At 43.4% G+C, this 21,279-nt stretch overlaps 1 protein-coding gene across 2 annotated transcripts in view; it reads right to left on the bottom strand.

The window, feature by feature from the left end:
* Positions 1-17,838, bottom strand: part of NT5DC1 (5'-nucleotidase domain containing 1) — a 132,676-nt gene extending 114,838 nt beyond the window's left edge. Inside the window, exons 1-6 of one of the 2 annotated variants that reach the window (XM_066610949.1) lie at positions 17,654-17,838; positions 14,370-14,461; positions 10,687-10,758; positions 6,122-6,228; positions 4,022-4,101; positions 2,016-2,097 (exon numbers count right to left, since the gene is read on the bottom strand). In XM_066610949.1, coding sequence (XP_066467046.1) covers positions 2,016-2,097; positions 4,022-4,101; positions 6,122-6,228; positions 10,687-10,758; positions 14,370-14,461; positions 17,654-17,746 — 526 coding nt within the window. In that variant the 5' untranslated portion in view covers positions 17,747-17,838. Of the gene's footprint in view, positions 1-2,015; positions 2,098-4,021; positions 4,102-6,121; positions 6,229-10,686; positions 10,759-14,369; positions 14,462-16,399; positions 16,465-17,653 lie in introns of those variants that run through there. The other variant, XM_066610952.1, reaches the window with a different exon arrangement.
* Between the last annotated feature and the right edge of the window lie 3,441 nt (positions 17,839-21,279).

Raw genomic sequence — 21,279 nt, 5'->3', positions numbered from 1 at the left:
CACCCACTATTGAGCAGGTGCAGAACTAAGGAGACCCATGTTGGGTTTCCCGGCCTGGGAGGGGTGTTAGGATATGGCAGCAGATATGCCACCATTGCCGCCCCCTCCTGGGCCCACTCCTCCCCTCTTCCCACCCTCCCCTCCTCCCTGGCAGTAGCACTGCAACAGCCTGGGCTGGCAGTGCCAGGAAAGCACCGGTGCCACAGCCCATAGGGTTGGGCACAGGACTACAAGAATATTGACTTCTAACTGTAGATTACAAGGCTACATTAAAGAGAAATCCACCTCTCTCTCTCTCTCTCTCTCTCTCTCTCTCTCTCTCTCACACACACACACACACACACACACGTAGGGTACAATTTCCCTAGTTCCATGTGGATTGCATCATTTACAAATCTTTACTCATCTTTATTAATTATTACATCTTACTTCAAAGAACTGTAAGAGAGGCAAAAGATCACGCCATGAAGAGCACAGGGCATTATGCACAAGCCTGAGTACAGGTTTTTCACATAGGTACACTACATTAGAAGAAGTAGTTCAGCATCAGCACTGTGCAAGAGTTCAGCATCAAACAGAAGAACCTAGTTTCAGTCCCCTTGCCTTGATCATATTACACTTAAAATGCTCGCCTACATATTATCACCATCCCTGAGGAGAGTTTTTTACTGCCTCCTACCACACAACAGAACATACAAGTTTTCATCACATTATGGTCTGTCACCATGTATAGCGAGTATCCTGGCCCTTCCACTTCATGTCAATGGTAGCACATGACTTGGAAGTTGTCACTCAGGATCCTTTCTGATGCTACACGGCATTCTTGGGTACACCTTTCATACATCTTGCAAAAACAACTGGCAGTTTGCACCCTGTGAAGTGTGCTATCTTTGATCTCTTCTGCCTTGGATTATTATTATTTAATATTATTATTAAGAACATTTATATACAGATTTTCAACAAAAGTTCACAAAGCAATTTACAGAGAAAATCAAATAACTAAATAACTAGAACTAGACATTCAGAGGCAAACATGGATTTACCAACCACGTGTTTGTCTCAAAATGAGGGCAGGAGATGGTACTTGCACTAGAGAAAAGGTCAGGATGAGATGCTTCAGCCTTCCCCTCCCTGCAACCTCTCCCATATAGCTGCTTTTCTTCCCGTCTGCCTCCAAACAAGGTTTCCCAGTTAAGTGAGGAAAAGTGACAGATAGGAGATGCTGCAGAGGAAGAGCGGCAGGCAGGGAAAGGATGCACAGCACACCAGTTCCCTGCTTTTCTCTTGCTAATGTCCCAGTCCCTTTGCACATTTAAGTCAAGCATAGGATTGGGAATTCTATGTTTGCTATGGAACATCCTGTTTCACTCTTAAATGAAGTGCTTTGAGAAACACTTTTATATCACTTAAAATGGAGAATACAAATCAGTAAGAACATAAGAAGAGCCCTACCGGACCAGGCCAAGGACCCATCTAGTCCAGCTGCTTGTATCTCAGAATGGTCCTCAGATGCCTCAGGGAGCACTCAAAACAACAAGATACCTGCATCCCATTGCCACTCCCTTGCATCTGACATTCAGAGGTAGCCTACTTCTAGAACCAGGAGGGTGTGTATATCCATCATGGCTATAATTGACTTTACCTCCATAAATCTGTCCAATCCCCTTTCAAAGGCGTCTAAGCCAGGTGTCGTCACATCCAGTGGGAAGGAGTTCCACAGATTAATTACACACTGGGTAAAGAAATGTTTTCTTTTGTCTGCCCTAAGTCTCCCAACACTCAATAATACAAATTAAGACTTTCATCAGTATAGAAGTGGGCATTACAACATATATAAAAATCCATGCAAACACTGCAGATTAGTTAAGGAAAACTATATGTTCAATGTTGGGATTTAAGGTTGGATTAAAACCATCAACAACCAGACAGTTTCAGCTATGTCATGACAGATACAGAAAATGTAGATTTAAAAAAAAAAATGCAGCTGTTATACAACAGACAGTGACTGTACTCACCTTTAAAAGCTGAAGTTTTATAATTATATTGTATGGCAGCAATCACATCCTTCCAAAAGTCATACTTCTGTCTCGGGCTGCGCTATAAACAGAAAAAGAATTCCTTAGTGAGAATTCCTCATTGATATAAGTTGCTTCAAATGTTAACAAAAACAAGCACTGTAACAATAATTAGCTGGGTTGACATATACAATAGATTGTAGGATGGACTATCCCACTTCATTTAAGTATCTACCTTGAAATGTTGTACCCCTGGTAGAGTGGTAGGTTGGTACATGTATGCATAATAGCTTGTGGAAATCAGGTACATCACCATACTGTTCAAGTCACATTGTCAGGAGGGGGGGGCGACAGTGATAGCACATAGACTGAATGCGTGCAATATATTTCCAAACAGGAGATGGCATGAACCAGCCCCAAAAGAATCACAGTTCAAGCATTTCAAAGGGATAGAGGTTATAACTTTCCTTCTAGCACAAGATGTCTTCTTATAGTCATCTTGCAAAAGAGATCCCGGTAGAACTGATTATGGAAGGAACTCAGTACTCATCTGCTCATAGGATTGTTACAGAATTGCGGCAAAGTTTTATCTGCACAGTATCTACACATTTCAGTTGTTGTTTATACTTGCAAATTGAATCCCAAAAAAGGTCCAAGTTACTCGGTCAAATGCTGAAATGCTGGTGCCCACTTTCTAAGCACAAACAACTTGATCAAGATGTCTTCTGTGAGAAGTCTGTGTCACTAAGTCCACTGTCTGTGGGAACAGTGCTGACCTCCTGACATGGACACTGTTATCTGTTCTGCTCATAGACTGTTCTGGGTGGAACATGCTTCTGAGGAAGGTTTGGTCCTAGTCCACCACAGCAGCTCAGTCAGATCTGACATTAATATGGATGATGAAGGAGGGTAATTCCATCAAGATCACATCTGTGACAGATCTACCATCAAGTCAGCATGGCCCTCAGGAATAGACAACAGGTTAATATATGAATTTATTAGTTTGTTCTACAGTAAAAGAACTACATGTGGGGGTCTATCCCTGCAGAAACTAAAAACAGTTTTATTCAAAATGTTTGCAAGCTTCTGAAGGCTGTGCATTCCACAACAGCGAGTGTTACTACAAGGCCATATTACAGAATATCATTGGTTGTATTTGATAGCATTCCACTCCAGAAATAAAGTTAATGTTGCAGCACAATGGTCAAGGAAGCTATTGTGCATTACACAATACATGAGCAGGATTGGAACAGAAATATCAGAAAAATGAGAGAACTTGTCAAACAGCCCAATCCTATGCTCCTATTTGCCCCCTCCAGCTACATCAAAAAGGTTTGTGATGCATATATGGGAAGGGGGCAGTCTCAGAAGTATCCACTGGGTAAGCTTCCAAGGCAAGGTCAGGTATACTTGGACCTGTGCCAGCAAAATCACTGGCACAAGTCCTCGTGGACCCAGGTCAGAGAATATATCCTGGAAGAAGGGTTTTAATTCAGCGGACACCACTGCTGCTGAACCTGCCCCCTTCTTGGATCTGATCCTTCCTCTTCCCCACCCCCATTCCGCCTCCCCATCAGCTTACCTGGGTCAGTGGTCTTTCTCCAAGCCTCTGCCACATGCAGGGCCACCACGGCCTTCCTGCCAGCACTCCAGCAGCACATGGCTTTTCAAGCAACCAGAGAGGCTTTTACAACTGCCATAAGTAGAGGTGTTTGTTTCAGATGAGTAAAATAGGATTACAATCCAAGTCTGAACACAATGGGCTTACTTCTGAGTAAAATGTTTATTATTATTATTTTTTATTTATAGAATTTATACTCCACCTTTCTACCCCGCTAAGGGCACCCAAGGTGGCTTATAAGTAACTCCATTTTCAAATACCTCTAGCCATAAGGCAGTTTCTGCTGGCAGAACCCTCATTCTGCCTGCGGATTTGCTCGATAGGACTGAGATGTAAAGTTATTAAGAATGTTCTTTTTGTAAGTTTTAAATCACATAATACTTACTTGATTCAAAATATCTACAATCCGTGCACAAAGAAGGGCTCCTGGCAGGTCAAAGTAATTGTCATAAGCATAATATTTAGCTGCAAAGAAGAAGAAAATAATAACTGAAGAACCATGTTGGTCATTTTACTAGAAACTATCTTCAAATAATCTCTAAGAAAACATGAATTTCTAACTATATCCTAACAGGTAAATTGGGTAACTTGCAATTCCAAAACGTTTATTAGGATATGGTTTTTCTTCTTACAATTCCACCTTTTACGGTTACTAACTTTTACAGTAGTCCCATCTTCTGTGCCATTAACAGCAGCTTAATTTTCAAATATCAGAAGTGATAGTGGACCATACTTGGGAAAGCTTTCAGCAACTCAATTAGAGAGTCAGTGCAGTAAGAGGTTAGAGCAGTGGTTCCCAAAGTCCTCCTTAGGAGGAGGGAACCACTTAAGTGCTTGTGGGGAGTGGGAAGATTGCAGCAACACGATCCCCAGGATTGCACTGTTGCTGAGGAAAGAGGAGAGGGGGTTCCTGGCTTATGTGAAGCCAGTGATGGGGCCCAGGGGGTGCAGGGAGCCTCGCAGACACCTCCACAGGGATGCCCAAGTGTGGAAAATTGTTTCTAAAAGTGATCAGAGGTCACTTCCCATTTCGCAATCGGAAACCAAAAGTGGCTTCCAACTGCATTTTTTTAAAAATTCTCCAGGCTTGGGGAGCCCTGCGCAGGTGTCTGCGGGGCTCTTTGCACCCCCCAGATCCCATCGCTGACTTCACATAAACCAGGAACTCCCCTCTTTTCCCAGCAGCAGCAGCACAATACTGTGGATCGTGCTTCTGCAATCCCCCTGCCCCTGCTCCTTAAGGGGCCAAACCTAAGCACTTCCTGGTTGGTATGTTGCAACCCACCAGTCTGGCAACCACTGGTCTAGAACAGTGTTTCCCAACCAGAGATTCTTGTACCATTGGTGCCCGTGGTACACTGCCTGGCAGCGACACCCACAATGCAATGCAACTAGCAGCAGCAGGAGGTTCAGCTTGGTAGGCAGAGCTCCAGCGTGTGCCTTTTGCGTGCTTAAAAAAGCCCTCCCATTTGTCCTGAGCCTTTTACCAGTGTTTGTTGCGTTGTGTCTGGCCTCCCAATCTGGAAGTAACTGGCAATGATGATATCATCGCCAGTTACTTCCAGTGGTACTTCTAATAAGAGGACCATGTAAAGTGGTACAGTGAAGGACAAATATTTAGAAACAAGGCCCTGAAATATCTTTAACTATTTGAAAGTACACTTTACCCCAATTAAGGCATTCAACCTGAACCCAATGAGAGAGAGAATGGGAGTGTACTGACTAACCATGCCTGTGCAGTCTGTAGCCTTACTCCCTGGTCTCTTCATGTTCAGCACTCTCTCCATGTTTGGCACATGTTCAGCATTTGCTTCTGCAAACACTGAACCTGGAAATAGTTTCTCACCTTATCTCTGCAGACAAGCACTGAATATGAGGAGCAGGTGAGTGGTCATGCAGCAGGTCAGCATAGGGGCATGGCTAGCCTGTTCCCATTTCCCATATATCTGGGTTCAGGTTGACCACCTGAACATAGCTGTTGAGTCCCACATTTGTGGGAATAAATGTAAAAGTCCAGTTGTTAGATTCAGATGACACATGTACAACATTTCAACGTTCTAGCACAGGGGTGTCAAACTTGTTTCACACAGAGGGCCGAAGTTAGCATTCAGGGCTCCAGTTGAGGGTGGGAAGTGATGTCATTAAGCAGAAAGCGACATCATTAAGCAGCTAATGGCCAGAAATCAGACCCTGTTCTCATATAGAAACTCATTAACTGCAAATGACAGAAGAGAAAGTATGCAAATCTTGGTCATATTTCAAGATTTGGGAAAGCCCAATTTTCATGTGGGTCACCATTTCAGCTGTAACACCTTAGCAGCTGAGAGCCTGAGGGCCCGATTAAAAAGATTCCGAGAGCCGTATCCGGCCCCTGGGCCTTATGTTTGACACCCCTGCTCTAGCACATCAAGAAGTACCTATAAATTGCAATACCATTATCAGAAATGCCCAAGGGTCTTAACACACTCACAGCCCTATAAAATACCTGAACGAGAAACCATTCCACTCATTGTCTTAAAGTGTCTCCATTCTTTCCTTCCATATGTTTCCAGAATATCTTCAGAACTCATATGTTTCGTGCCATGACTTGCTCTGTTCAACATAATTATATGCCAGTAATTAAAAACATGAATTTTACTCAAGTTTATGAAGTTTCTGCTATTTCTCCTCCCCAGATTACAATGGGTTACTTGCATCCCAAGTCTGAATAATAACTGTTCAAACAATCACCTAATATTTCTGAAAGCAAAACTCTGTTTCATTAGATTGATCCTGTCAAAAATAATTCATATTTTTAGAATCCTGACAAAAGTTCAAAGTATATTTTGTTACTTTCATTACTTCCCAGTCAAGGAAATGTAATAAAACACAAACCAACAGCCGCTGTTAGGGGACGGTGCAGGCTTCCAAGAGTACATTAAGAGAAAGCAAACCTCTGGATGGTTCTATAGTATACTTTATCTAGTATACTTTATCTGACAATACAATTGTTCTATGTGTATTAGGGACCAATCCTATTCAACCTTCCATGCCAACAGAGTGTGTGCTGTGTCCTGTGGTGGTGGTGCAGGGGCAGTCACGGGAGCCTACTCAAGGGAATGTTTGTTCCCTGACCTCATGGCTGCACTGAGGCTGCATCAGTGCTGGATAGGATTGGGCCCTTAGTGTCACAAAGAGCAAATATGTACACTGTGAATTACATATGTGCTCATTTAGGCTGGGGCTCCCCAATACAAGTACAGTATATGGGTGTTTAATGACATGTTATTCATATTTTTTGTGTTTACTGCTAGAAACAATGGTGTATCAGTGCCATACTTCTACATGGGGTAAAGTACTAACTAGTCTTTGTCCATTTTGAATTACCCAGACAGATGCTACCAATGTCTGGTTTTGAACATGAATCTTAACCTATACCTTCAATTCCTAATCTTAAGGCAACAATGTGACAAAAGTGTTACAGTAACTTCTCATTATCTGCTAGGCTTAGGTTCCTGGAAAACCTAGTGGATACCAAATTAGCAGATACTAAATCATTGAGCCTAAGGGGAAAATGGGGCTAGGTTTACAGGGAACCCTCTTCACCATGCACTCTATGAACTTTATGAACCTGAATCTTAATAAAGTCTATGGGGCTGGGTGATGGCGAGGTCCTATCAACATCTCCAACAAAAGCGGAAGCGGAGCGCGATCGTCCCACTCTCCCTTTCCCTGACCTGGGGAGCCCTGCAGGCGCTCGCACAGGGCTCCCTACACACAGGGACGGCTGCTGCAGGGACTGGTGAGTGCACCCCAGTCTCTGCAGCCCCATCAGAAGGGAAAGCGGAGTGACTGTGCTCTGCTTCCGGTTTTCCAGAGCGGGGCACAATCACTCCGCTTTCACTTTTCCTGATCTGGGGAGCCCTGCTGAAGGTTGCGCAGGGCTCCCCGGCACCCCCGGGAAGTTGCAGGAGGCTTGGGCAAGTGCACCCAAGCCCCTGCAGCCCCCCTGAGCAGCGCAATCCTGTGGATCGCGATGCTGCCCTCTCCCTGTCCCCTGGCTGCCCCCGCCCCTTAAGGGGGCAGAGGCCAGGACCCACAGGCTGGGGTGTTGCGACGCCCCAGTTGAATACCACTGACCTAAGCAACTAGCTGTATTGCCTTCTGGATTGCAGCCCTAAATCATAAATGCTGTGATTAAGGATTCATGTTCATATTTATCTGAAAACAAATTTGAGTAGATACAGATTTAGACATTCTGTAATTGCTATATAATAATCAAAAATGCTCCTGCACAAGTGCATAGATGATTGAAAAATCAACATTGGTTGACTTCGTTTAAAAGTCAACCAAAATTATCCTTAACAAGAAATAAAAAGGCAAGACCCATGCTTCATATAGCTTCACAAAGCATTCTGTGTAGAACATTGCAGGAGTCATATGGATTTCCCCACAAGAAGCTTTCTTTGTTCATCACATAGGCTTGACAGAAACTTGGTTATTACACAGAAATTTAATAATCTTTACACAAGGGGAATATAGGATGAAGACAAGAGAGGAATTACAGGAAGAAAAATTTAGTTGCCAATGGTTTCAGTATGTACAGCTTTTGGAGAGATTCAAAATGGATAAGAAAATACAGGTATGCACCACTTAACTAGGGGGATATGGTCTCCAATCTCCATTGTTTTGGAGAGATTCAAAATGGATAAGAAAATACAGGTATGCACCACTTAACTAGGGGGATACGTTCTCCAATCTCCATTGTTATGTGATTAGGTCATTAAGTGAACTTTCAGTCCAATCTATTGCCTTTGTTGTGAAAACAGACACTCCCTGCCAGACACTAGTTGGCTGCAAAGGCTACTGGAGATAGATTGCATCTTCTTTGCATTAAGAGCCTCTCTGTTGTGTAAACAGACACTCTGCTGCAGGCTATGGGAGACCTGACTGCCTCATTAAGAGCAACATTATTGTGCTTAGACCACTGTCATATTTGCGGCCTGTCGTTAAGCGAACGGTTGTTAAGAGGCGCATGCCTGTACATGGCTTTGAAAATCAAATGTCTATTAGAGAATCAACTCTGTTTAGAAGAATGAGCTCTTACTAAAATGTATAGGTCATTGTTAAAATATGAGACAGGAGAAGAACAGGTTAAGGAATTTATGATACAGTGGGCTAGAAACATTGGTCAAGAGATTTTAATGGAGCAATGGGAAAATTTGAGGACCAAAAGACTGAAATTTACATTAAATGTAAATCTTAAAGAGAATTTTTGTAAAAAAGATGCACAGATGGTAAATAACACCAGCTAAAGTAGGAAAAATGTATGAAAATGTACCTAATAACTGCTAGAAGTGTAAGCAACAAGAGGGTTCATTTTATCGTATGTGCTGGACATGTACCAAAGCAAAAAAATATTGGACTCTGATTCACCAGCAGATGCAGCTGATCTTCAATGTAAATCTGCAAATGAAACCAGAAGCTTTTCTTTTGGGAATACTCGATGACCAGATACAGAAAGACAATGAAATTTTATTTTTTGTATATGACAACTGAGGCAAGGATATTGTATATTAAATACTGGAAGATTCCAAAAGTACCTTCAGTTGAAGAATGATGGTTATTTGACTTAGCTGAAATGGATAAAATTACAATTTTACTTAAAGAGAAGTAGGAAAAGACTTTTATGGACAATTGGAAACTATTCATAGGCTTCCTGCACACAAAGGAGAAAACTGGTCTAATGGATTATGGATTTGACAAGTAGAATATTGATACAGAGATAAAATCTTTTGTTGAGAATAAGATAAAGAATTGACAAATAATTGATAAAGGAATTAAAAAATTAGAACAATTTCTTAAAAGTATTTTAGAAATAAGTAAGAGACTGTATAATGATTATTGATTAATATTTTGCAGAAGAACAAAGCAATTTAGATTTAGAACTCCGCACTTAATAAAAATAGACTTAAAATTATATAGTATTTGTTTGTAGTAATTTGTAAGGTGTATAATTGTGTAATTGTATTTTTAAGGTTTTGTGTTTGTTAATTTTAGTTGTCTTAATAAAGAAAGAAATAGAGAAGGGAAAAAGTATATTGCAGGAGTCATGTAAAGTATCTAAATTTAGAAATAATTTTTATTGTACATGTTTTATAATTCACAGCCCAAGTCTAATTTTCCAGCACCAATACAGCTATGACAGTGGGGGGGGGGGGTGCAGCCATGGAGGCTTCCTCAAGGTAAGAGCATGTTTGTTCCCTTACCTTGAGGCTCCATAGTAGCTTCATCAGTGCTGAGAAGTTGGTTCAGAATGGGGATCAATCAGATCCCCAAGTCAGTAATGTGGGCACAATTATGAAGTAGGTGCAAAAGAGAGCGACTAAGATGATTACGGGGCTGGGGCACCTTCCTTATGAGGAAAGGCTATGGCGTTTGGGCCTCTTCAGCCTAGAAAAGAGACGCCTGAGGGGGGACATGATTGAGACATACAAAATTATGCAGGGGATGGACAGAGTGGATAGGGAGATGCTCTTTACACTCTCACATAATACCAGAACCAGGGGACATCCACTAAAATTGAGTGTTGGGCGGGTTAGGACAGACAAAAGAAAATATTACTTTACTCAGCGTGTGGTCGGTCTGTGGAACTCCTTGCCATGGGATGCGGTGCTGGCGTCTAGCCTAGACGCCTTTAAAAGGGGATTGGACAAGTTTCTGGAGGAAAAATCCATTATGGGGTACAAGCCATGATGTGTATGCGCAACCTCCTGATTTTAGGAATGGGTTATGTCAGAATGCCAGATGCAAGGGAGGGCCCCAGGATGAGGTCTCTTGTTATCTGGTGTGCTCCCTGGGGCATTTGGTGGGCCGCTGTGAGATACAGGAAGCTGGACTAGATGGGCCTATGGCCTGATCCAGTGGGGCTGTTCTTATGTTCTTAAGTACTGATCCAGTGAACAATATAAGAAAGTGCTTTGAAAAGACAAAGTTATTTGACAGTTACCCCAACTCTGCAAAATACTGAGACTTAAGCATACAATCTTTATAGGAAATTTTAAGCGTTACCTCAAAACAGTTCCATCTTCTGCAAGTTTAAGGAAGTTCCCATCTTCCATATCTAACACCAAGCCTTTACAACTGCGTTCATTTGGTTTCATCAATGGAAGAAGAAGAAAAAATGTACACAGTGAAAACTTGTATTCAATTATATATACACAAGATCATAGAATCATTGAGTCAGAGCAGCCTACAAGGCCATCTAGTTCAACCCCTTGCCTGTAGTAGGAAATCCTCCTAGAGCATCTCCTGCAGGTGCTTGTCAAGCCTCTGCCTGAAGATTAGTGAGGGAGAATCCACCCTTGGTAGTCTGTTCCACTGCCAAACTGCCCTTACCATCACGAATATTTTTCCTGATGTCAAATCAGAATCTCTTGCAGTTCGTACCCATAGGATCTAGTTCTTCTTTCAGAGGCAGTTGAGAACAAATTGGTCCCTTCATCCATATGACAGCCCTTCAGGTATTTGAAGAGTGCTATCATATCCCCTCTCAGCCTTCTCTTCTCCAGGCTTCTCTTCTCTTCTCAATCTTTCTTCATAGAGCTTGTTCTCCAGTCCTCTGATCATCCTCGCTGCTCTCCTCTGAACTCGCTCCAGGTTGGATATATCTTTCATAAAGTGAGGTGCCCAGAACTAGACATAGTACTCCAGGTGAGGTCTCACCAATAAAGAGTAAAGCAGAACCACAACATCTCACAACTTGGAAGCTACAGTTCTACTAATGCAGGCTAAAATTGCATGTACCTTGTTTGCAGCCACATCACACTGCTGACTCAAGTTCATCATGTGATCTACTGAAACGCCAAGATCCCTCTCTCATATTGTGCTGACAAGTCAGGCACCTCCCATTCTATACCTGCGTTTTTTGTTATTTTTGTCTAAGTGCAGAACCTTGCATTTGTCTCTGTTGAATTTCATCTTCATTTCATTTCTTTACATTCATTTCAGCCCATTTTTTTCTAGTTCTTCCTGAAGTTCTACTTCAGTTCTACTGTCTTCTATTGTGTTTGCTACTCCTCCCAGTTTAAATTTGATGAAGCCCCATTGTATCCCTTCATCCAAGAACTGATGAAGATGTTAAGAGAACCAGGCCATAACATGACATGAAATAGGACATGACATGAAATGACATGAAATATGGGACAGACTGCAATTTAAATACATACACTTATGACAATAGAGCTTCTCAAGACTCTATGGGAGGGGGGAATTTGCTTAAGATCTGGCAGTTCAGCAAGGTCTGCATGATGGGTCATGTATGTACCCCAAGCATCACATCTGAGAGATGAGGTACATAGCAAGACTCTTGGCTAGGAATCCTGGCTAGGCAAGACTCCTTGCCTATGTGTTCTTAGAAGAGATAGACTTGGAAGTGCACTAGTCTCAATAATAGAGAAAATATACAGCTCCCAGTGCAGTGACTGGAAGAAGAAACCAGAATTTCTGGCAACCAGCATGAAGGGATTCAGCAACATCACTGACACTGGAATGCCTGAGATAAAGGAAGTCAGAATGAGTACCTGGGAACAGAAAGTGAACTGAAAACAGGCAGGACAGCCACCCACTTAAAGCTTGTCAATTACAAAATTGTGAGCATCCATGATTCCCTCTGAAGCACTGAAACTATTCAGTGGGGGTGCTCCAGCTCTAAAGTCTTCAACATAGGAAAAAGAGATAACTAATGTACTAGTACATCTGTACTGGAGAAATTGATTGAGGGGAAAAAATTTGGTCACTTCTTGGCAATTTACTTTCTCAATATAAAAACAAACATGCATCAATATTTTTGAGTGCATAGGGGTTTCTGAATGAACAGTGAAATTGTTAGCTGTACTTCCATAACGGCCCCCACCATTAGTCAAGCTTTCTTTAAAAATAAAAACAACCTTCTGCATTAACTACAGAGCTTTTTAAAAAGTACATTTCCAATTGAGAAGGAAAAACTTTTGGTTTTAAGCCAACAGCCCTTTGCATCACAATACCATATTCCATAGTTACTTGAAATAAATCCTTCTGACAGACACGCTTCAGAGAGTGCACACAGAGGACCTCACAACACATCGCTCAAACCTAAGTTGAGAGATAGGCAGCCCAATCATAACATGCGCTGGCACAGCTAGGCCACATGACCTGTGCTGTATTCACTGCTGGTTATTCCAGGTGGCTGGAAGTCTCCTTAGGGTAAAGGAATATATTTCCCCTTACCCCGGGTAAAGCCCCAGCCATCCCTATGAAGCTTCTCGAATTTGTGCCAGTTATTTAGCTGGCACAAATCCGGGAAGCCCAGTGTAATGTTGGGCTGGCCAGGAAGGAAGTTAGAATACAGCAGAGGTCTGCTCTGCTGATCCTGCCCCCTTCCCAGGTTTGATTCGCTCTGTTCCACACTCCCCTGCCTCCAAAACCCCTTTCCACCAGTCTCTCCGAGCCCCCATGCCACCCAGCACAATCTTACCTTTGCCTTACCAGTGGATGCAGCACTTAACAGGCCAGTGCAGGTTGTTGGGCTGGCACTGCTGGCTAACAAGTAACTGTAAATGTGCCTATCAAAGCCTGCACAGGGACGGCTGCACATGCTCACTGTCGTATACTTGGTCTCACTCCCAGGGTTTTGGGTGCTCAGAGTTGTTGGTTCTGAACCCTAGAGCCCTCAAAGATCCCTGTTCGGTAGTACTGCCACCACCCTGTAAGAGCCAGTGCCTCAGTCCAGGGAAACCGAGACCCTCTAGGCTTAACTATATCCCTTGTAGGCACTGAGCACTTTCTTTACTTAAAGTCTCAGTCCTCAAGTTTCTAGTCCACAATGAGGATTTTTGGTAGCTTGCTGAATGGCTAGGCAGGATTCTGAACCTTTTGCCCCAGCAGACAATGAACCAACATGTTAAAAAAGATTTTTACTTTATTAAGTACATAGGGTTACAAAAAGTTACAAAAGGCAGCATAAAAACTTCTAGGAAACATATCAGCATAAAACAACAAAGCTAACTGGCTAACTCTATTATTCTCTAACCCTCACCTGGATCAGCTTCTTTTGTAGATCCTCAGGTCAGTTACCTATGGGCCACATGGTTCTGGCGGGGCAGGATGTGCACCCACCACCTATCTCACCTAGAGACAAGGAACAAAGACCAACAGCCAAAAGACTCTGTCCTCCTGAAGTGGGCTGGAAGCTCGTCCTCTCAGCTCTTCCCTCCCCCCTGGAGATCTACAGCTGCATTCCATCCTTGATGGGAGTCCTTCTGGCTGCCTAGGTGCTACATAATCACCTTCCATTGAATTGTAAATTCCTAGCAGCTAGGAAATGCAAGCCACTTCTGTGTTACTGTTTTCGCTTGGTTCAGGCTTTACATGTTACTAGGCCTAAACTCTACAGATTCATGACACTCACGGAAAAGTTAGGATGGTGTAGTTAAACAGTCTCTCTAAGGGCACAATCCTAACCCATCTTCCAGCATCAATGTAAGGGCAGTGCAGCTCCTAGGTAAGGAAACAAACATTCCCTTACTTTGAGGAGGCCTCTGTGAGTGCCCCCCAACTGCAGGATGCAGCATACATCCCATTGGCACAGCTATGCCAGTGCTAGAAAGTGGGTTAGGAATTGGGCCTAACAGTTAAACAGACCGCTATCTTAGTCCACATACAAGAGGTGAATTGGCAATAAATCTAGATTGTTTTTTTTTTTAAAAAGCACTTACCAGAAATCCCAACTTTCAGGGGAGACATTCAGCAGTTCTTTATCATAACCCTTCTGCGTTACCATGTACTGCGCAAAGCTTTCATATATAAGCTGCAAATTAAGAGAGAAAAAGAACTAACACTACATAAAATTTAATATACTGAAAGAACCAGGACTCTCTCACTTCACACTTTAGAGTCTCATTAGCACCAGGAGAATGTTCTGTAGTTTAAAAAAAAAACCACAAAGTTAACATTTTAGATGACAGCCAGACAACTTTACCACAAGGTGACATTTTAAGAAAGTAGGGTGAAATTTTCAGAAATGTCACAGTTCCATGCTTCAAGGATTTCTGCTTCCAAAAACTGTTTCGATCACAATAAACTTTTAAGAGGACCACTACACACATTTAGGTACAGAAAAGGCCATCCATAAGGTTGACTGAGGCAGTCACCTCACAGCAGATTTGAGGCCCCCTCCATCCTCCCACTAGTCTGCACTGTTCCTCTTTCTCCTGCCATTTCTTGGACTGGAAAAGGAGGAGGGGATCAGGGATGCTTTAAGCTACTGCTTTCCTCTCCTTCATACTTCCTCTTCCACTCCACCCCCTTCTACCTTTTCCAGTCCAGGGGGTGGAAGGAGTAGAGGCTGGCACATCATCATGTAAGACACAGTATTTGGCATGCCATCTCAGGCATCAGGAGGCTATTGGGCTGGCCTTGTTCAACTAGATAGCTCCATGGTGGAGTACCAATATTTGACCCAAACCGCTTACCCTCAACAGCTGTACCCCAAACCTTCATGTTTCTGAAGTAAAGAGCCAGTGTGGTGCAGCAGGTAGACAAAACGTGGGGAAATCAAGGTTCAAATCCCCAGTTCTGAAACTCAGTGATGACCCTGGGCCTGTCATCATCCTCAGTTTAAACTACCTCACAAAGATGTTGCATGCTCCCCAGCCACCAGAAGAAGGGGGAGATAGAAATGCAACAAAAAAAATGTAGGTATGGCATGTAACATGCAGTTACCTTTGAGATCTGTTTTTTGTAGAAAGGTGGGATATAACTAGCTACCTTTTTGCATTACCAGAGCAAAGCTTTCATATATAATCTGCAAATGAAGAGAAAGAGAACTAGCAGTACATAAAATTAAATAGGGATTAAATTCCCTTAGGAATCCTGAAACTTCAGTTCAGGGCAGGAAGTAGGTAAGGGCATCTAACAAAGAAACCATTTTCTAACAACATTTCCCTAAGACTCTCTGTAGGAAGCTTGACAGTTCAACCAGTATGAAACCAAGGCTGCAGAAGACTGTCCTTCAAATGTTTCATGACAGGGGAAAGTTAGGTTTTTACTTTGATAATATAAATACTAGATCTCATCACATAAGAGTTGCTTTACATAATTGTCTGTTGAACTACAAGCAGCCAGCATCCTCCCCATGATACAACTTTCATCTGCTATCCTTTTGAATATCCATCTGTCTCTTCCCAGTAAGGAGTGCCTCAAGCCTATCAATAGAAACTTGAGGTGAGAGAGAGAATAGAGGGAGAGGGACAAACCACATAAGGAAGAAGACAATTCTACCAGCCTTCAAGTTGGTGTACTTCACAGTACCATTCAATTCTATGCATGTCTACTCAGGAGAAAGTCCCATTGCATTCAGTGAGACTTACTTCTGGGAAAGTGTGGATAGGATTGTAGCCTTAGTTAGCCTTGGTTTGAAAAAAAAAGTTTAAAGTCTGTTTTCTAAAATAGGATGGTAATCAAGTACACACTGATCACCAGAACCCCATAGGGCACTTAAGCATAATGCAAGGAATATGTAATTTTAGGCATAAATAATCACATGTAAGATTGTCCTGCACAAGCCAGTTTTTCCAATCACATGTATTGTAAAAGTGCAATTTAGTTCAGTTAATTTTTAGGTGTTCTGATTTTAACGAGTTTGTTGCTTAACTTTTTGGTCTGCCTTGTAAGCCACATTGAGGGGGGAGAGATGTATGTACTGTATATAGAAGCAATATGTGTGCCTTAAATAATAAATACCTACATCTTGAAAACACAGAAGAAAAAGTCTTACAGTTGTCAGAGACTTCTTGGTAGTTTGTACCTGACTGCCACCTTATGAGAATATTCCTGCTGGGACAAGGGTCTGTGTGTGAGAGTGAGGGCCCAATCCTATTCAATTTTCCAGTGCCAGTACAGCTGTGTCAATGGGGTATGCACTGTAGTGGGGAAGCAGTCACAGAGGCCTCCTTAAGGTCTAGGAACCTTTGTTCCCTTACCTCAGGGCTGCATTGTGGCAGCACCAGTGCTGGAAAGTTGGATAGGACTGGGCCCTGAGTGAGTGAGTGTATGTGTGAGAGAAAGTGCATGTGTGTGAGAGACAGTGCAAGAGAGTGAGAGTAAGAATGAATGAGAGTGTGTGTGTGAAAAAGTGTGCATGAAAGTGTGCGCGCACACGTGTAAGAGACTGAGTGTGCAAGAGTGTGAAACTGAGTGGGGGAAGGAAAGATAGTGTGTGTGTGTGTGCAAGTGAAAGTGTGCATGAAAGTGTATGTAAAAGCGTGTGTGTGCGCACACATTTAAGAGTGTGAGTGTGCAAGTGTGAAAGAGTGGGTGTGTAAGAGAGTGTGAGAGAGTGTGGGGGGAGGGAAGGAGATAGTGTGTGCGTGTGCAAGTGAAACGGTGTGCATGAAAGTGTGTGTGTAAGAGCATGTGTGTGCACATATGTAAGAGAGTGTGCAAGAATGTGAGAGTATGTGTGAAAGAGTGGGTGTGTAAGAGAGTGTGGGTGAGCGTGTGAAAGAGTGTGGGGGGGGAGGGAAAGAGATAGTGTGTGTGTGAAAGAGAGCCCAACCCTATGCATGCCCTCAGAGGTGAGTCTCATTGTAGTCAATGGGGCTTACTCCCAGGAAAGCGTGGATAGGATTGGGATGTGCCAACTTTGCAGGGGTCAGTGGGGTTCCCACGCCCTGCCTCGGGCCTGCAGCGAGGGCCGCGCAGGCCGGCCGGCCGGCCAGCACACGCCGCCTCCTTCCGCTTCCCCGAAGCCACCAGCCCGCGCCCGTCCTACGCACTCGGGGCGAGTTTCAGCCGCACAAAGACGTCAGAGCGCCTTCGGAGCCGGCAGTGCGAGCGCGCCAGCTCAGCCAGTGCAGGGACTCGCACGCGCCTTTCCCTCCGAGCAAGAGCCGCCCTGCAGCCTGCCCAGCCCTTGGGAAGGCTGCAGGCAGGACTGCAGCAGCAGCCGCACCGCAGAGAACGGGCCCTCCCGCCGCCCAGCTCTGGGCCGGCCACTCACCCGGGCGGTCTCCACCAGGTTGTAGCGGCACAGCGTGTGGTCCAGGTCGAAGCCGATCACCTCGCAGTCGGCCAGGGAGAAGGAGCGCGCCATGGGGGCTGTGCGCCCTCCGCTCTTCCAGCAGAGGAGCGGCTGCCTGGCTGGCTGTGCGTGGGACGGGACTGCTGCAGCTTCCTGCGGTGGCTGCTCCTACCCACACTCTGCAGGCTGCCAGCTGCCGGTGCCCCGCGGCTCAGTCATCCTGCACTTCAGCCCGCCTTCCCCTGCTCCAGATCCTTTCACTAAGGCTGCAGTCCTGCCCACAGTTTCCTGGAAGCAAGCCCCATAGACCACAGAGGGACTTACTTCTGAGTAGACAGGCATAGGCTTGGGCTGTGAGCCGCCTGCAGACCCTGCAGCAGGCACTATCCCGAACAATTACCCTTCTTAGAGTAATTGGTAGGAATTCCCATAAAGGGCTGCGCTTCCTTGGAACCCAGGCCCTGGCCCAGAACCTGCTCTGAATACCCAACCTCAGCCCTGCATGTACCATGTGCAGAGTGCATTTTCCTCCTAAGCATGAAAGCTGAAGAAAACAGGGTGCACCTTCCCCTTCTGGTTAATTACACTTGCTGTGTAAGTCCTGATTGATCAGATCAGCATCCTGTGTTAGATGCATCTGGGAAGCCTACAAATCAGGTGTGGAAACAGCAGCCCTCTCTACTGCTTGAACTGCTGGGGCTCTGCTTGAACCCCAGCAACAGGTTTGAGGCACCAATCCTATCCACACCTTCCTGGGAGTAACCCCATTGACTATGATGGAACTTACCTATGAGTAGACATGCATAGGATTGGGTTCTCAGTTGCTTTACAAATTCTATAATTCAGTAATGCATTGTGTTTTTCTAACCTTTGGCTGTTCTGAACTATTACCAATCAGTTTCAGTAGGTGGCCTTAAGTTCCGGTACTGCAAGACATCAAGGAAAAAAATTCTATCTACATTCTTCATGCCATTAATAGTTTGTAAACATCTGTCATGCCCTCATTTTTTTCTTCTCTAAATGCTTTTGCTTTTCGAAACAGATACTGTCTTCCAGCCTCCAGGGTTTTGATTGGTCCTTTACCACACCTTTGCTGATTCAGAAACTACCACACCTGTCCTGATCATTGGCTACCTGTAAGCAAACATTGAAAAAGGGTGGGAAGTCTTATCTTTTGTCACTCTTTAATAACACAGATTGGTCACAGAGAAAAAAATGGCTTAAATTAATTAGTGTGTAACTTATCTGTATTCTGTGATCTTGAGAATTAACTTGTGATTTCCAGGGAAGGATTTGGCTGATAAGGGGACAAGCAGATAGCATCTGTAATTACAAAAAGGCCACTTTCACAAACGCAAACAAATAAAAATCAGGGTCTGGTTTCATTTAGAATTGAAACTACTGTACTGTACTTTTTTTCTGGTAGAGTGCCTGTGTCTTTAACAGCTCCAGTCAGAACAGAACGGGGTTTAGCATTTTCCAGCATAGACGTGTACAGTGGGGAAAGCTCCTATAGAATTTTTCCATGCCATTTAGCTGAAGTTGAAGTGAGATGAAGAAATTAACTTTACATACAATCATAGCTGCATTTACTAAGTGAATCACCATAATGTCAATTGGACTTGCACATGAAGAAGTTGCCTTCTGCAGAGTGTACTGAATTTAGGAAAGAGCTGTAATTCAGTGGAAGAGCACCTGCTTTGTATGCGGAAAGTCTCAGGTTCCATCTAGGCAGTGTAGATAAAAAAATTCCTATCTGAAACTTTGGAGAGCTGCTACCAGTCAGAGTTGACACACTTACACCACAATCTTATGCATTTCTACCCAGAAGAAAGTATCATTGAATTCAGTGGTATTTATTCCCAGGCAAGTGAGAATAGGATTTCAGCCTAAGGCTCAGTAGAAGCCAGTTTCTTCTGTTCCTATGAATTGGATCACTGATCTGTGTAGTTTGGTCAATATTGCAGATTTTGGGGGCAGCAGGAGGCATTCCAGGGTGGGGGAGGATGGGGAGAAGGCAGCCTGGGGGGAGGAACTAACCTGGGAGGGAGGTTCTTAAGTCTGCACCAGCAAAATAGCTGCAGCAGATGTGAGAAACCCCATTGTGAGACCTGAGGCTGTCCGTTTTTCTTGTGGGAAGGGGACCTCTGGCAGCTTCTCCACGTGTCTGCATCCGTGGGATACATTTGGATGGTGCTCTTCCTCTGGGTGCCAGGAATCCTGGAATTGGGCTGTAAGTCCCATTGAATTCTAGACACTCTTTGGGCAACTTTTTACATTACTCTTTTAAGAGTAACATGGAATGTGACATATATGTTTTATAAATACATGTATAATACAAATACTCTCATCAGAAAGTATATTTGGTGCTAAACCATTTTTTTGTTGAATGCATTCATCTCTATTAATGGATTATTCTTATAAACAGATTTTGAGGTAAATTTCTAAGTTGATTTTGTTGAAGAATCTTAGTTAAATATTTGTTCACAGGAACATGTCGGATTTAAGATACACTTTTTTCAAAACAGCAAGTAAATCCATGTTTTTCCTTCCTTATAATTTCTTTGGGTAGGATTCCATGGAAAATGTGTCAGTGAATGCGGCAACAGTTGCTGCTCATAGTAGTCCCTGGCTGAGTTGTAAAAGCAGTTTTATAAGTCTATGAGAGAACAGCATCTGGGTTCATTCATTTCATGTTAACGTCGCCTGTGTAGTCTTTCTGCAAATTTCAGAAGAATGTGAGACAGGTCAATCAATAAAGTTATAACATTGTTATCCTGAACCTTCATATTTCTAAGTTCCATTGGGGTTTGTAAGCAAGTCCAGAAATGAAATCGTAAAGCACAGTACGAGGTTATGAGAAAATACTAATCCCTCCGTGTACTGGGATTCTATGAATTTCTTTTTGTTTACTGTGCAGATACTAAAAAGGCATTTCTATGAATTTCCATGTACTTATGGGTTACCCACCTGTAAAAAGATCTGACTTTGCAAAGATGTTTGTAAGGAACATTAAAATTCAGCATTGCAACAAACCTGAAGTCTTACTGAAGTATACTACTTCCTCTGCCATATCCCTCTTTCTAGGGAGGCAGCCTTTCTAGGCAGGCTGCTCAGACTTCTGCCAGCTAAACAGCTGGCAGAAATCTGAGTAGTCCCATAGGACATGGGCGCTAGTCGGGGTAAGAGGCAAATAACCCCTTATCTCGGGGAGACCTCCAGCCAGCTCCCAACTAGTGCTGGATATAGCACAGGCCATGCAGCCCTGCCCCTTAGGATTGAGCTGTCAGCAGTGATAAACTCTGATCATCTACTGTCCTAGCTGTACTTGAGTATTTCATTTGCAGTAATAGTTAGCTCTATTACTAACTTCAGAATACTTCAGAAAAGGAAAGGTATTTTTAGGCTACAATCCTATACACTCCTGAGAGGAAGCCCTATTGAGCATGAGCCAAACAAACTAGCCTTTTTAAAAAGAGAAAAAATCTAGAGCAACTGAAATTTAGAAAATGGATCCATGAATATCGAAAGCTTTGTGATAAACAAGCTGAATTAAACACATTAGACAACCTTTCAAAAGCTATGGTATACATTAATCTGAAATA

This window comes from Tiliqua scincoides, chromosome 1, assembly GCF_035046505.1.
Source record: "Tiliqua scincoides isolate rTilSci1 chromosome 1, rTilSci1.hap2, whole genome shotgun sequence".
Lineage (NCBI taxonomy): Eukaryota > Metazoa > Chordata > Lepidosauria > Squamata > Scincidae > Tiliqua > Tiliqua scincoides.
The sequence above is the reverse complement of the archived record's forward strand: the minus strand, read 5'-3'. Positions and strand labels throughout refer to the sequence as shown.